At 44.5% G+C, this 14,519-nt stretch overlaps 1 protein-coding gene across 1 annotated transcript in view; it reads left to right on the top strand.

The window, feature by feature from the left end:
* The window catches only part of UFSP2 (UFM1 specific peptidase 2), a 47,082-nt gene extending 32,782 nt beyond the window's left edge, over positions 1 to 14,300 (top strand). The window contains exons 11-12 of the mRNA XM_069744332.1: positions 8,410 to 8,534; positions 14,178 to 14,300. Of these exons, the coding sequence (XP_069600433.1) occupies positions 8,410 to 8,534; positions 14,178 to 14,264 (212 nt within the window). The 3' untranslated portion in view covers positions 14,265 to 14,300. The remainder of the gene's footprint in view (positions 1 to 8,409; positions 8,535 to 14,177) is intronic.
* The last annotated feature ends 219 nt before the right edge of the window (positions 14,301 to 14,519 follow it).

Raw genomic sequence — 14,519 nt, 5'->3', positions numbered from 1 at the left:
TGCACCGTCACATACACATGGCCCAAGTATAATATTATGGACACCTATTGGCAATCCCTTAAAACCTGGCGACCCTTACATGTACTTAAGAAAAAAAAAAAAAAAAAAAAAAAAAGAAGATATGGCGTTTACAAAAAATATTGGCATGTGATGCTGTACTACCCACCACACAACACGTGGTTTCCATGTATAACTTATAAAAGCACCACATACAAATAGTTTGTTAACCATGTACACTAATTGTATAAAAATAACAATACATATAGATGTATTTTTATGCATATATCACCTCCATATGATATTTAAATTCTGAAAAATACACTCAATATATAGTGTACATGTATAAGTATGCGGTGAACTATAGTCAGCAGAGACCAAAAAACCCGCAACCACACTACCCTAAGTCCATTAAACGTAGATGATAAAGAGTATGCACATTGTGCACCACATTCCTATACTCTTATGAACATTCCTGCAGGCCATCTACTAGGTCTGCAGCGCTGTATTATTTTAAATCAGGGGAAAAGGGGAGCGAAGACAAACCTGACGAAAACAATTCACACAAAACAACCAAAAGTAAGCCGCTCGTTAAGTCCTCCTGGGGCTACTGAATCCATCCTAAATATCCATTGTGTTTCCTTTTGCAGGATGACCCTATCCCAATCACCTCTCCTACCATTCTGTTTTATTACTTCCAGAACACAGAATGAGAGAGTCTTGCTGTCACCCTGGTGTACCTCCCAAACATGCCGTGCTACGGGGGTATCTCTGTTATTTTTGATATCTCCCAAGTGTTCCCCGATCCTCCTTCTCAACTCCCTTTTGGTCTTCCCTATATAATTCTTCGGGCATGTACACGTAGCCATATAGACCACACCAATGGTTTTGCAATTAGCAAAGTCTCTACAGAAGAAGTTTCTCCCATTCTGTGCACTCTTAAAGCTCTTACATGGTGTTACATAATCACAGAACGAACAGTTACCACATCTGAACGTACCATTGATGCGTCTATCAAGCCAAGTTCCCTCTTGTTTCGGTCTCTTATAGTGGCTGTGTACGAGCCGATCTTTCAAAGACCGTCCTCTGCGGAAGGTAATCTGGGGTCTATTTGGGATGATATCCGCCAGGGTTTCATCCAGCTGTAAGATCCCCCAATGCTTTTTAAGGACACTAAATACCCGGTTCGTTTGGTTGTCATAGGTTCCAATAATCCTAGGGGTATTCTCTGCCTCTAGTTCTCTATGTGTCTGTAGGAGCGTATGTCTCTCTCTACTCATAGCATTCCTAAAGGCCGGGTCTAAGACCTCATCCGGATACCCACGCTCACGGAACCTCTCCCTCAGATCGTATGCTTGTGTCCTAAAGATAGCAGGGTCAGAGCAGTTCCTTCTTACTCTTAAATATTGTCCCCGAGGGATCCCCCTTTTCAGGGGAACTGGGTGATGACTCTCCCACCGAAGCAGGGCGTTACTAGATGTCGGTTTACGAAATAGCCTTGTATCCAATGTACCACTGGCATTAATGGTAATTTTAACATCCAAGAACGCTAATTCATGTTCATCATTCTCAGATGTAAACTTTAACCCAAAGCAATTATCATTCAACCCTTGTACAAAGCTGTTAAACTCATTTGCTGTACCATTCCACATGACCAAGACATCGTCTATGTATCGATACCAAGCCGATATCTTGTCAGTCCACCATTCTTCTACCCCAGAGAACACTACGGTTTCCTCCCACCAGCCCAGGAGGAGATTTGCATACGAGGGTGCACAAGAGCAACCCATCGCGGTCCCCCTGAGCTGGTGGAAGTACTTACCGTTAAACAGGAAGTAGTTGTGGGTTAGGACAAACTCCATCAACTCTACTACAAATTTACTGTGTTTCTCAAAAAAGACGGCTCTTGTCCTTAGATAGTACTCCAATGCCTTCAGGCCCATACTGTGAGGAATGCTGCTATATAAAGCCTCGACATCTATTGAACCCAAAATGGTCCCCTGTTCGACCACCACACCGTCTACTTTTTGGAGCAGGTCCGATGTATCACGCACGTATGAGGGTAATGATGTTACAAATGGACGTAAGATGTTATCGATATAAATGCCAACATTCTGGCTCAATGAACCAACACCTGAAACTATGGGGCGGCCTTTTAAGGGGGAGAGACCCTTATGGACCTTTGGGAGGGCATAAAAAGTAGGGATTGTCGGGGTACGAGGAACCAAAAACTTATACTCGTTGTAGGAAATCAATTTGTCACGTAGACCAATGTCTAAGATAGTCATTAATGACCCAATAAACCTATCCGTAGGGTCATTCTCAAGTACACCATATGTCTCCCTGTCATCAAGGATAGATCTACACATTCCCACATATCTCTGGTGGTCGAGGATGACCAAATTGCCACCTTTATCAGATGATTTGACAATGATCTGGTCATTCTTCTCTAGTTTCTCCAAGGCCTCCCATTCCTCACTATTCAAATTTGGTGATGTATCCCCATTCAGTCGGCCTATTTTTTTAAGGTCATCCTCGACCACTCTCAAAAAAATGTCAATATTCGTGTAATCACCTGGGGGAGGCATACGATTGCTTTTTAATTTTAGGTCAGTCTGTGGACCTAGTCCTCTCTCCCTCTCACTGTCCTCCAGAAGGCCCGTCAGAACATTAAGCCCCTCCAGGTCCTCTTCTGATATACCCAATTCTAAACATTGTTGTTTGTTATGCAAAGAAAAAAACTTCTTCCATTTTAATTTACGACAGTAGAGATTTAAATCCTTCACCCAAGTGAATGTATTGTACCATGTTGTAGGAACAAATGTAAGTCCCTTTCTTAGCACACTAATTTCACCAGGTGATAACATATGGCTACTGAGATTTATGATTTGGTTCTCATCATATATATTCATTACATTCGTTTCCTCAACTCGTACCCCGTTGGGGCCCTCTGCTCTAAAAAAGACGAAGAGTGTGTAGAGGTGGATAATGAGGAAGATGATGGCATTGGGACTAAAGGTCTCGTAGGTGCCCCAAAGCCCGTGGTTACATTCCCTTGGCCCATGAAGCCCTGCTCCCGACCTCTGCCTCCTTGATATCTGCCCGTATATCCTCTTTGTTTCTGCCATTTTCCTTTTCCCCTATATGATGAAGGCCCACCTCTACCTCTTTGTCTCCAAAATCCTCCCGGCCTCTCTGTGTCTGAGCCCTCTGCCTCAGAGGAAGAAATTTCAGAGGCGATATCTACGCCTCCTGAGAAATTATACGCACTATTAGTTTTAAACTCTTCTGAGTCTCGTATGAATTGTGTAAAATAGGCCGACTGAATGGGGATACATCACCAAATTTGAATAGTGAGGAATGGGAGGCCTTGGAGAAACTAGAGAAGAATGACCAGATCATTGTCAAATCATCTGATAAAGGTGGCAATTTGGTCATCCTCGACCACCAGAGATATGTGGGAATGTGTAGATCTATCCTTGATGACAGGGAGACATATGGTGTACTTGAGAATGACCCTACGGATAGGTTTATTGGGTCATTAATGACTATCTTAGACATTGGTCTACGTGACAAATTGATTTCCTACAACGAGTATAAGTTTTTGGTTCCTCGTACCCCGACAATCCCTACTTTTTATGCCCTCCCAAAGGTCCATAAGGGTCTCTCCCCCTTAAAAGGCCGCCCCATAGTTTCAGGTGTTGGTTCATTGAGCCAGAATGTTGGCATTTATATCGATAACATCTTACGTCCATTTGTAACATCATTACCCTCATACGTGCGTGATACATCGGACCTGCTCCAAAAAGTAGACGGTGTGGTGGTCGAACAGGGGACCATTTTGGGTTCAATAGATGTCGAGGCTTTATATAGCAGCATTCCTCACAGTATGGGCCTGAAGGCATTGGAGTACTATCTAAGGACAAGAGCCGTCTTTTTTGAGAAACACAGTAAATTTGTAGTAGAGTTGATGGAGTTTGTCCTAACCCACAACTACTTCCTGTTTAACGGTAAGTACTTCCACCAGCTCAGGGGGACCGCGATGGGTTGCTCTTGTGCACCCTCGTATGCAAATCTCCTCCTGGGCTGGTGGGAGGAAACCGTAGTGTTCTCTGGGGTAGAAGAATGGTGGACTGACAAGATATCGGCTTGGTATCGATACATAGACGATGTCTTGGTCATGTGGAATGGTACAGCAAATGAGTTTAACAGCTTTGTACAAGGGTTGAATGATAATTGCTTTGGGTTAAAGTTTACATCTGAGAATGATGAACATGAATTAGCGTTCTTGGATGTTAAAATTACCATTAATGCCAGTGGTACATTGGATACAAGGCTATTTCGTAAACCGACATCTAGTAACGCCCTGCTTCGGTGGGAGAGTCATCACCCAGTTCCCCTGAAAAGGGGGATCCCTCGGGGACAATATTTAAGAGTAAGAAGGAACTGCTCTGACCCTGCTATCTTTAGGACACAAGCATACGATCTGAGGGAGAGGTTCCGTGAGCGTGGGTATCCGGATGAGGTCTTAGACCCGGCCTTTAGGAATGCTATGAGTAGAGAGAGACATACGCTCCTACAGACACATAGAGAACTAGAGGCAGAGAATACCCCTAGGATTATTGGAACCTATGACAACCAAACGAACCGGGTATTTAGTGTCCTTAAAAAGCATTGGGGGATCTTACAGCTGGATGAAACCCTGGCGGATATCATCCCAAATAGACCCCAGATTACCTTCCGCAGAGGACGGTCTTTGAAAGATCGGCTCGTACACAGCCACTATAAGAGACCGAAACAAGAGGGAACTTGGCTTGATAGACGCATCAATGGTACGTTCAGATGTGGTAACTGTTCGTTCTGTGATTATGTAACACCATGTAAGAGCTTTAAGAGTGCACAGAATGGGAGAAACTTCTTCTGTAGAGACTTTGCTAATTGCAAAACCATTGGTGTGGTCTATATGGCTACGTGTACATGCCCGAAGAATTATATAGGGAAGACCAAAAGGGAGTTGAGAAGGAGGATCGGGGAACACTTGGGAGATATCAAAAATAACAGAGATACCCCCGTAGCACGGCATGTTTGGGAGGTACACCAGGGTGACAGCAAGACTCTCTCATTCTGTGTTCTGGAAGTAATAAAACAGAATGGTAGGAGAGGTGATTGGGATAGGGTCATCCTGCAAAAGGAAACACAATGGATATTTAGGATGGATTCAGTAGCCCCAGGAGGACTTAACGAGCGGCTTACTTTTGGTTGTTTTGTGTGAATTGTTTTCGTCAGGTTTGTCTTCGCTCCCCTTTTCCCCTGATTTAAAATAATACAGCGCTGCAGACCTAGTAGATGGCCTGCAGGAATGTTCATAAGAGTATAGGAATGTGGTGCACAATGTGCATACTCTTTATCATCTACGTTTAATGGACTTAGGGTAGTGTGGTTGCGGGTTTTTTGGTCTCTGCTGACTATAGTTCACCGCATACTTATACATGTACACTATATATTGAGTGTATTTTTCAGAATTTAAATATCATATGGAGGTGATATATGCATAAAAATACATCTATATGTATTGTTATTTTTATACAATTAGTGTACATGGTTAACAAACTATTTGTATGTGGTGCTTTTATAAGTTATACATGGAAACCACGTGTTGTGTGGTGGGTAGTACAGCATCACATGCCAATATTTTTTGTAAACGCCATATCTTCTTTTTTTTTTTTTTTTTTTTTTTTTCTTAAGTACATGTAAGGGTCGCCAGGTTTTAAGGGATTGCCAATAGGTGTCCATAATATTATACTTGGGCCATGTGTATGTGACGGTGCAGCTGTGATTACATGTAAGGGGTCCTTTAAATATAACCAATGGCGCAATCACTACGCTTCTAGGGCGCAAAATGTGCCAGCTATAATGTTTAACATGTGTGGTTTAATGTCCCTGTGTAACCCCGGTATAGTTGTCCTCCGTTGCTGTGGCTCCAGTATGGGTGTCCCTTATACAGCTGGGTGGGTATGAATATCGCACCCAGCTGTATGCAAAGGTGTTTATGGCATTATTTACATTAGCCTTAAGTCGGCGTCGATGCGCTTTTGCTGTTTGTCCAGGGATGAGATGCCGGACAGAAACATTGCGCCCAGGCACATGCGCTGTTGGAGCGGGGTGGACATGAATATGAACATGAATATTTTTTTTTTTTTTTTTTTTTTTTTTTTTTTTAAGCGGCGAACACAGGTGGTAATTAGCCCCTTAACCCTTTGTCCCTATTGGGGAGGGGGGGAGGAGACTATTTAATGGCGTTTTAGTCAGTGTTTCCTTGACCTGCAACCAGGCACAACATGTATCTCTGATGTGATCTATTCACACAGTATCTCTTTTTCCCATATGCCTCCTGAGGAACCACATCATGGGGGGGAAACGCGTAGAGGCGAGACCTGAACACAGATAAGTGTTTCAGGCCTTTTAAGTTTATATGTTTTTCACCAGTTGTGTGTTTTTTTTTTTTTTTCCCCGCAACCATTGTATTTGCATACGAGTACTTTACCAACTGTGATCATAATATAGTTGTATTCGTTAAGCTGTTATATACATCTTTCCTATTGCCGTGCAAGCATTGGTTTAAGTATTGTTGCTATTTGCTTTATCTTTAGGGTCTGACCGAGCTATAGGGACCTATTTATCTGGGTCACTAGTATAGCCCCTAAGGCACCACCCGTATTTAGTATCCCGATATATCTTCTTTTAGGGATTCAGCCAGGGTTAATAGGGGCAGCCGCCGAGGAGCGGGGGCGCCATTTGCGTTCAAGAGGGTGCCAACCTCCGCTGACAGGTAGGGAGACTCGGTTAGGGACTCCTTAGGGTGTATTAGCCTTAGTTTCAGGCGTTATACTTTAGCATTAGGGATTGGTACGGTCAGACCGTTTGTCTTTACTGGTGAATCACTACCTGGTGTTTTTTCTCTTTTTTTGGTCCCGAGTTTGGTTAGGCCATGTATTGGGTGTTGTTTGTGGTATAGTATCTTTATACATGTAGAGGGACTTATAGGGCCTTAAGGGTGAGTCGACGGTGAGCGGGGGCGCCATATTGCGTCCAAGAGGGTGCCAACCTCCGCAGACAGGCAGGGAATATTTGTAGGGACGTGTAGGGTTTTTGCTATCGGCCCCGTTGTCCCTCCCACCCTTTGCCCTTTATAATCTTTTTGGGCCAGGTTTTTTAATTGACCCACCCCCATTTAGAGGGGTCTGGGTGTTGTGTCAGTCTTTTATCCTTATTTTGTTTAATAAAGTTTATTGGATAGATTAGTTTTCTTTGTTTTTCTTGAACGTCCTTCTTAAGTAATGTTCCTTTACTTGGGCTCACCTGACAAATTGTCACAGGTTTGTGATCACAAGTTCAGTGATTCCCGGAGCCCTGACGCACACTACCATCCAGGAGGTTATTTGGAAAATAAACAGAATCTGTCAGCAGATTTTTGCTATGTAATCTGAAGACAGCATGCTGTAGGGGTAAGACACAGATTTCAGTGTTGCCGCTCTTGCCAAGCTCAGGTTTTGTTTACCTGTAATGATTGTTTTAGTACCAGGAGCTTATCATTGCTGGGACACAGCAGGGCGTGCCAGGTAGTCAGACACGCCCCCTCCTGTGATAGGCAGCTCACTGTCTATGGATATGATACATACAGAGCCTGGTGGGGTGGAGCTAGCCCTTTCAGCTCTGCTACATTGCTCAGTCTAAAAACCCTGTTTGTGTCAAAACGGCAGTACCCATAAAACTAAGTGATACATCGCTGGATTCAGCTTCTCTTTGCCTATATCAGGCTGCTCTCAGATGAAGAGGCAAAAACCTGCTGACAGATTCCCTTTAGATCTAAATCCAATTTGCATAATTTGAAACACGTTATATACACACAGCTCTGCAGCACGCACTTTATGCATATGCACAGCTCTGCACACAAATCTGACACGGAGACGTGTGAATAATCATGATATTATGACGCAGTGAATAATCCTCCATCTGACTAGGAGCTGTCTTCCCTTTTTCTCTTACCTGTCTGCCCTCCATACTATGTATACTAAATTCAGCACATGCATCATGGGGAATTTTGCATTTCTCACAGGAGGACCTCTTGATGGGATGAATTTGTGCATTTCTTTAGGCAAATGACTGGTGATGTTATTACTCGTGCACTAACGGGCTGGAGGGTTCAGCGCCCCATCATCGAAAGCTGAACGTTGCGATCACCTTCCTCTCCTGCTCCCCCAGAGTTCTCTTGGTAATCAGGCAGAGCGCTTTGAGTGTTCCGCCTGATCATTATAGGGGGCTCTCCTGCAGGTTTTTAGGATAAAGGGATTTTGCTTATGAATAGTGATCTTAGCAATGGAAACCATGTAACACAATTTTTGTCTTGCTCAGGCGGCGGTGTTCTGGCACATACAATTCTTGGCGTAAACTGGAGTGAGACAACGGGAGAAATGAAATACTTAATTTTAGATCCACATTACAAAGGAGCTGAAGATCTACAGATCATTGTGGAAAAGGTATTGTGGAAAATGTAGTGTATTATAATGTTCAGAACTAAAAGTTCGTTTAGGCTACGTTCACATTAGCGTTGTGCGGGGCTGCGTCGGGCGCAGCCGCGGCGACGCATGCGTCATGCGCCCCTATATTTAACATGGGCGCATGGACATGTGTTGTCTTGCGTTTTGGAAAACATGCGTCTTTTTGGCGCAACAGAAAACGCTGCATGATGCAGTTTTTTCTGCGCCAAAAATCATGAAAAAATGAACGCATGCGTCACAAAAAGCTGCATTTTGCATGCGTTGTGCATTGCTTCGCCGACGCAGCACCGCACAACGCAAATGTGAACGTAGCCTTACAATGCTCAGTGTTAAAGTGAACCTGTCACCAGATTTGGCCGATAAAAGATACGGGCACTACCTTTCAGGACTGAGATACAGTATCCTATAATGCTTTATCTCTGTCCCCAACCCGACCTGTAAGAGGAGAAAAATATCTTTTATTATACTCACCTGCGGGGCGTCGCTGGTCTTGGTCCGGCACCTCCCATCTTCTTGCGATGCCGCCCTCCTGCTTTCTTCGTGTGGATGATGCGTCCCTGCATCAATCCACTCAGTCTCCTCGGCACAGCGCTCCTGCACAGGCGTATTTATCTGCCTTGTCGAGGGCAGAGCAAAGTCCTGCAGTGCGCAAGTGCCAGGGCTCTTTGACCTTTCCCGGCGTGGTGCTTTGGAGACGCATCATGCACATGAAGCAAGTAGGAGGGAGACATCACAAGAAGGAAGGTGCCGGTCCAGGACCAGCGACGCCCATTGGACAGGTGAGTACAGTGCTGTGCAAATTAATTGGGACAAAGTATTTAAGTAGAATCGTAAGTTGGTTACCCGTCAGTGATTCAAACCAGTTTTAATATATAATAAATCTTGGTCAACTAGCCAGTGGAAAAAGTTAATTTTAATTTTTTTGCCATTGGTGCAATCTTTTAAGGGTCCTCTCTCAACTTTTTACTCCGCAATAGTTAGCCCTTTCCTTGCAGTTACTATGAGACAACTACTCAGTAGGCATAGCCGCACTAAAGACAACACCTGCTCTATGACATTTACTAATTGCCACACACCGGTCCTCTATTAAAATCTTAATATACGCACTATATAGAGAACTTCTTCTGCCGCACTAGCCACGCCTCCTGACGAAGCTCATCGGGCAAAACGCGCGTCGAGGCGCTTGGCAGCACGGCAGCAGGATTCACCCACCCTCTAGAGACCAGCCATGGCTACAGGTATAGTAGGATCATATACTTATGTTTACCCTCCTCTGTACCTGTTATGCTAGTGGTTCAAACCAGTCAGTTATTCTGGTGCACACTATAGCCTATATTATCCTAGCTTTTTTACACCATGTTTTGAACCATCTCTATTAAGTCCTTTTTTCGATTTAATTAATTATGGCTGTGTTTACATATGGTATCCCTGATAGGGGCTTTTTATATTAGGATATCTACAGTGGTGCGGATTTTTCCCTGCGTTTTGCTGCCTGGCATTATATTTTTCTTCTGTTTCTTTGTCTGTTTTTTTTTTGGTTTTTCTCAGAGTTACTATTTATGTGATGTGATTTTTATTATCATGATATTTAATAAAATTTGTTATATTTGTAAATTCTGGTGCTCTGCTTCCATTTTGGTACATAGTCCTTAGAATTTTTTTTTTTTTTTTTTTTTTTCTTTTGGGTATTTTGAGGATCCGGACTATACTCTCATAGGTTTATATTAGTATGTAACAGTGCATTATAACATTTTATTTTTGTGCTTTGTCCCAATTAATTTGCACAGCACTGTATAATAAAAGTTATTTTTCTTCTCTTATAGGTCGGGTTGGGGGCAGATATACAGAATTATAGAATGCTGTAGATTAGCCCCGAAAGGTGATGGCCGTATCTCTTATCGGTCAAACCTAGTGACATGTTCCCTTTAAGTGTCCGTGGACTGTCTACATTTTTGCCAGTTAACGCTTATTTATTAACCTGTTCACACAGGCCAGCCATGATTCAGATGCGAAATGAATGATCTGTAATAGATTGTTGTGTGGAGATAGGCTGCCATTGTTTTCGGCAGCATGTCCTGTTTACACAGGAAGAAATAATGCCGAAAATTATGATCTTTTAGGCAAACAAAAAATATACTCACCTGCTGAACGAGTGTTTTTCTCATTCGTCAGGTGATCAAAGTGTATATTCAAATCTGCATCTTGACTATCCTTTGTGTTTTTCACCCTAATATGTATGCAATTTTATTATTGTTATGATTATTATTAGACATTTTTATAGCGCCATTTATTCCATGGCGCTTTACATGTGAAAAGGGGTAAATGTAGACAAATACAATAAGCATGAGCAAAAACCAAGGCACTAACAGGTACAGAAGGAGGGAGGACCCTGCCCGTGAGGGCTCGCAGTCTGCAGGGGATGGGTGAGGATACACTAGGAGAGGGTAGAGCTGGTTGTGCGGTGGTTCAGTAAGGTTGAGGATCACTGCAGGCTGTAGGCTTGTTGGAAGAGGTGAGTCCTCAGGTTCTTTTTGAAGGTTTCTATAGTAGGCGAGAGTCTGATGTGTTGGGTTAGAGAGTTCCAGAGTATGGGGGAAGCACGGGAGAAGTCTTGGATTCGGTTGTGGGAAGAAGAGATGAGAGGGGAGTAGAGAAGGAGGTCTTGTGAGGATCGGAGGTTGTGTGTAGGTAAGTACCGGGTGACCATGTCACAGATGTATGGAGGAGACAGGATGTGGATGGCTTTGTATGTCATAATAATGGTTTTGAACTGTAGCCTCTGGATGAGAGGAAGCCAGTGAAGGGCTTGGCATAGGAGAGAGGCTGGGGAATAGCAGAGAGACAGGTAGATTAGTTGGCAGCAGAGTGTAGGATGGATTGGAGTGGTGCCAGAGCTAGAGGGGTGGCCAGAGAGTAGGAGGTTGCAGTAGTCAAGGCGGGAGATAAGGGCGTGCACTAGTGTTTTTGTGGTTTCGTTGTGGAAGAATGCGCGGAGACAGGAAATATTTTTGAGTTTGAGACGGCAGGAGGAGGCAAGGGCTTGAATATATGGCTTGAAAGCGAGAGCAGAGTCGAGGATCACCCCGAGGTACCGAGCATGCGGGACTGGGGAAAGTGAGCAGCCATTGACATTGATGGATAGGTCTGATGGAGGGGTAGAGTGAGATGGGGGGGAAAGATGATGAATTCTGTTTTGTCCATGTTCAGTTTTAGAAAGCGAGCAGAAAAGAAGGCCGAGATAGCAGACAGTGTGGGATTTTGGGAACTAAGGAGGTGAGGTCAGGTCCGGATAGGTAGATCTGCGTGTCATCGGCGTAGAGATGATACTGCAAACCTTGGGATTCTATGAGCTGTCCCAGGCCGAAGGTGTAGATGGAGAAGAGTAGGGGTCCCAGAACTGAGCCTTGAGGGACACCGACAGACAAGGGGCCATGTGAGGAGGTGGTGTGGAAGAGGGAGACACTGAAAGTTGAGTCTGTTAGATATGACTAGATCCAGGATAGGGCCCAGTCTGTGATGCTAAGAGATGATAGAATCTGTAGCAGGACGGACTTGTCCACAGTGTCAAAGGCAGAAGACAGGTCCAGCAGAAGGAGGACAGAGTAGTGTTGCTTGCTCTTGGCGGTTAGTAGGTCATTGGTGACTTTAGTTAGGGCAGTTTCAGTTGAGTGATGGGGTCGGAAGCCAGATTGTAACCGGTCAAAGAGGGAGCAGGAGGAGAGTTGGGAGGACAGTTCACGATGGACATGCTGTTCCAGTAGTTTTGAGGCATAAACGAGAAGAGATATCGGGCGATAGCTAGACACAGAGGATGGGTCGAGGGAGGGCTTTTTGAGGATGGGTGTGATCTTGGCATGTTTGAAGGATGAGGGGAAGACACCAGTTGTGAGTGAGAGGTTGAAGAGGTGTGTTTTTGTTGGGATGAAGGCTGTGGTGAGGTTAGGGATGAGGTGGGACGGGAGCGGATCAAGCGTGCAAGTGGTGAGATGTGATCTAGACAGGTGGGTGGAGAGCTGATCTTCTGTGATGGTGGAGAAGCTTTTTTTGGAGGAACAGGGTTGAGCAGCTAAGAGGGGCAGTGGGCGCTGCGTGCCAAATCTTTCTCTGATGGTATCGATCTTCTGTTTAAAGAAAGAGGCAAAGTCTTCAGCAGAAATGAAGGGGGAGGGAGGAGGTGCTGGGGGACGGAGTAGAGAATTGAAAGTGTTGAAAAGCTGTTTAGGGTTGTGAGACAGGGAGGATATGAGAGATGAGAAATAAGTTTGTTTTGCGGCAGTGAGCGTGGACTTGAAGCTGGTGCGGGACTGCTTGTATGCGATGAAGTGCTCGGCAGAGTGGGATCTCTTCCATTTCCGCTCAGCGACCCTGGAAGCCTGTCTCAGTTTTTTGGTTAGGCTGGTCAGCCAGGGCTGCCTGTTGATTGTACGAGTTTTGCTATGCATGAGGGGGGCGGCCGAATCGAGTGTAGCTGTTATTGTGGTGTTATAAAAAATGGCAGCAGCACCTGTGTCATGAAGGGAAGCTACCGTATATACTCGAGTATAAGCTGAGATTTTCAGCCCATTTTTTTAGGCTGAAAGTGCCCCTCTCGGTTTATACTCGAGTCATTGTCCAAGGGGGATCGGCGGGGCAGGGGGAGCGGCGGCTGTGACATACTCACCTGCTCCTGGTGCGGTCCCTGCATCTCCGGTCTCTGACTGCTTCTTCCAGCGTTGAGCGGTCACATGGTACCGCTCATTACAGTAATGAATATGGACCCGACTCCACTCTCATAGGGGTGGAGCCGCATATTCATTACTGTAATGAGCAGTAACGGTGACTGCTCAACGCTGGAAGAAGCTGTCAGCGACCGGAGATGCAGGGACTGAGCCAGGAGCAGGTGAGTATAATAGGGAGGGGGAGCACTGCGTGATATTCACCTTTCCTCGTTCCGGGCGCCGCTCCGTCTTCCGCGTCCTCTGCAGTGACACTCAGGTTTCTGTGGCTAAGAGCAGAAAGATAAGACTCTGCCTACAGTTCTGCCCCGGAGGACGGGCATATCATTAGCTGCAAAACTTCTAACACTGATTACACAAGAACCACAAGACTGATTCCTTCACCCCAGGGATCATTGTAATCAGTGTAACAGCACAAATATGACAGTATCTGTAGTTCACTGAGTAAAATCGTGCGGACAGGTTCACTTTAAATTCCGCTGTCATTGATTGACAGTGCTATTTACCTGGTTAACAGCTGCAGGTGGATCACGATTCCACCCACGGATGTTGAGGCACAAGACCACATATCAGATATCATGTGTGGAGGAAAGATGCAGGCTCAGCATCGGAGACCGCATCAAAAGCAGGGACATGACCTTTGATGTACTTTTTTATGTAAAAGGTCTTGAAGCGGTTAAATTAGCCATGTAATTAGAGCTGATCAGTCTATGACCTGTGATGGATGCTGGCGCCTGGTCCACATTCTCCTATTATGTTTGGTTATGGCATCTACCTATGCAGAATGTGCGTCAATCTCCAAAGTATGGAAACTGGGAGATATAGACATCACTTGGTCCTACAGGATGATATTGCTGAATAGTCTATATTACACTATGAAGAAAGCTAATGATTTTCTCTTCCCCAGGGATGGTGTGGATGGAAGGGCGCTGATTTCTGGGCCGCGGACGCGTACTACAATCTCTGCTTACCGCAGCGACCTGTAATCTTTTAAGAGTGGTTAATTTATTAAAGGTCATTTTAATATTTATTGTACTAACTTTTTATTTCTTAATTTTCAAAATAAATACTCAGAGGTATTCTGGGATCAATATGGAACATTTATTCTATCTATAATAAAGCAGACAATTTTAATATACATTGTATTGTATCGGATTCTTCTTGCTGTCAGTGAATATGACCTTAAGCCAGGGTCACACTTGCGAGTGCAATGCGAGTCTCTCGCATCAATACCCGTCACTGCCGCCGG

This window comes from Ranitomeya imitator, chromosome 1 (assembly GCF_032444005.1).
Source record: "Ranitomeya imitator isolate aRanImi1 chromosome 1, aRanImi1.pri, whole genome shotgun sequence".
Lineage (NCBI taxonomy): Eukaryota > Metazoa > Chordata > Amphibia > Anura > Dendrobatidae > Ranitomeya > Ranitomeya imitator.
Note: the sequence above shows the minus strand (reverse complement) of the source record. Positions and strands in the feature narration are given on the sequence as shown.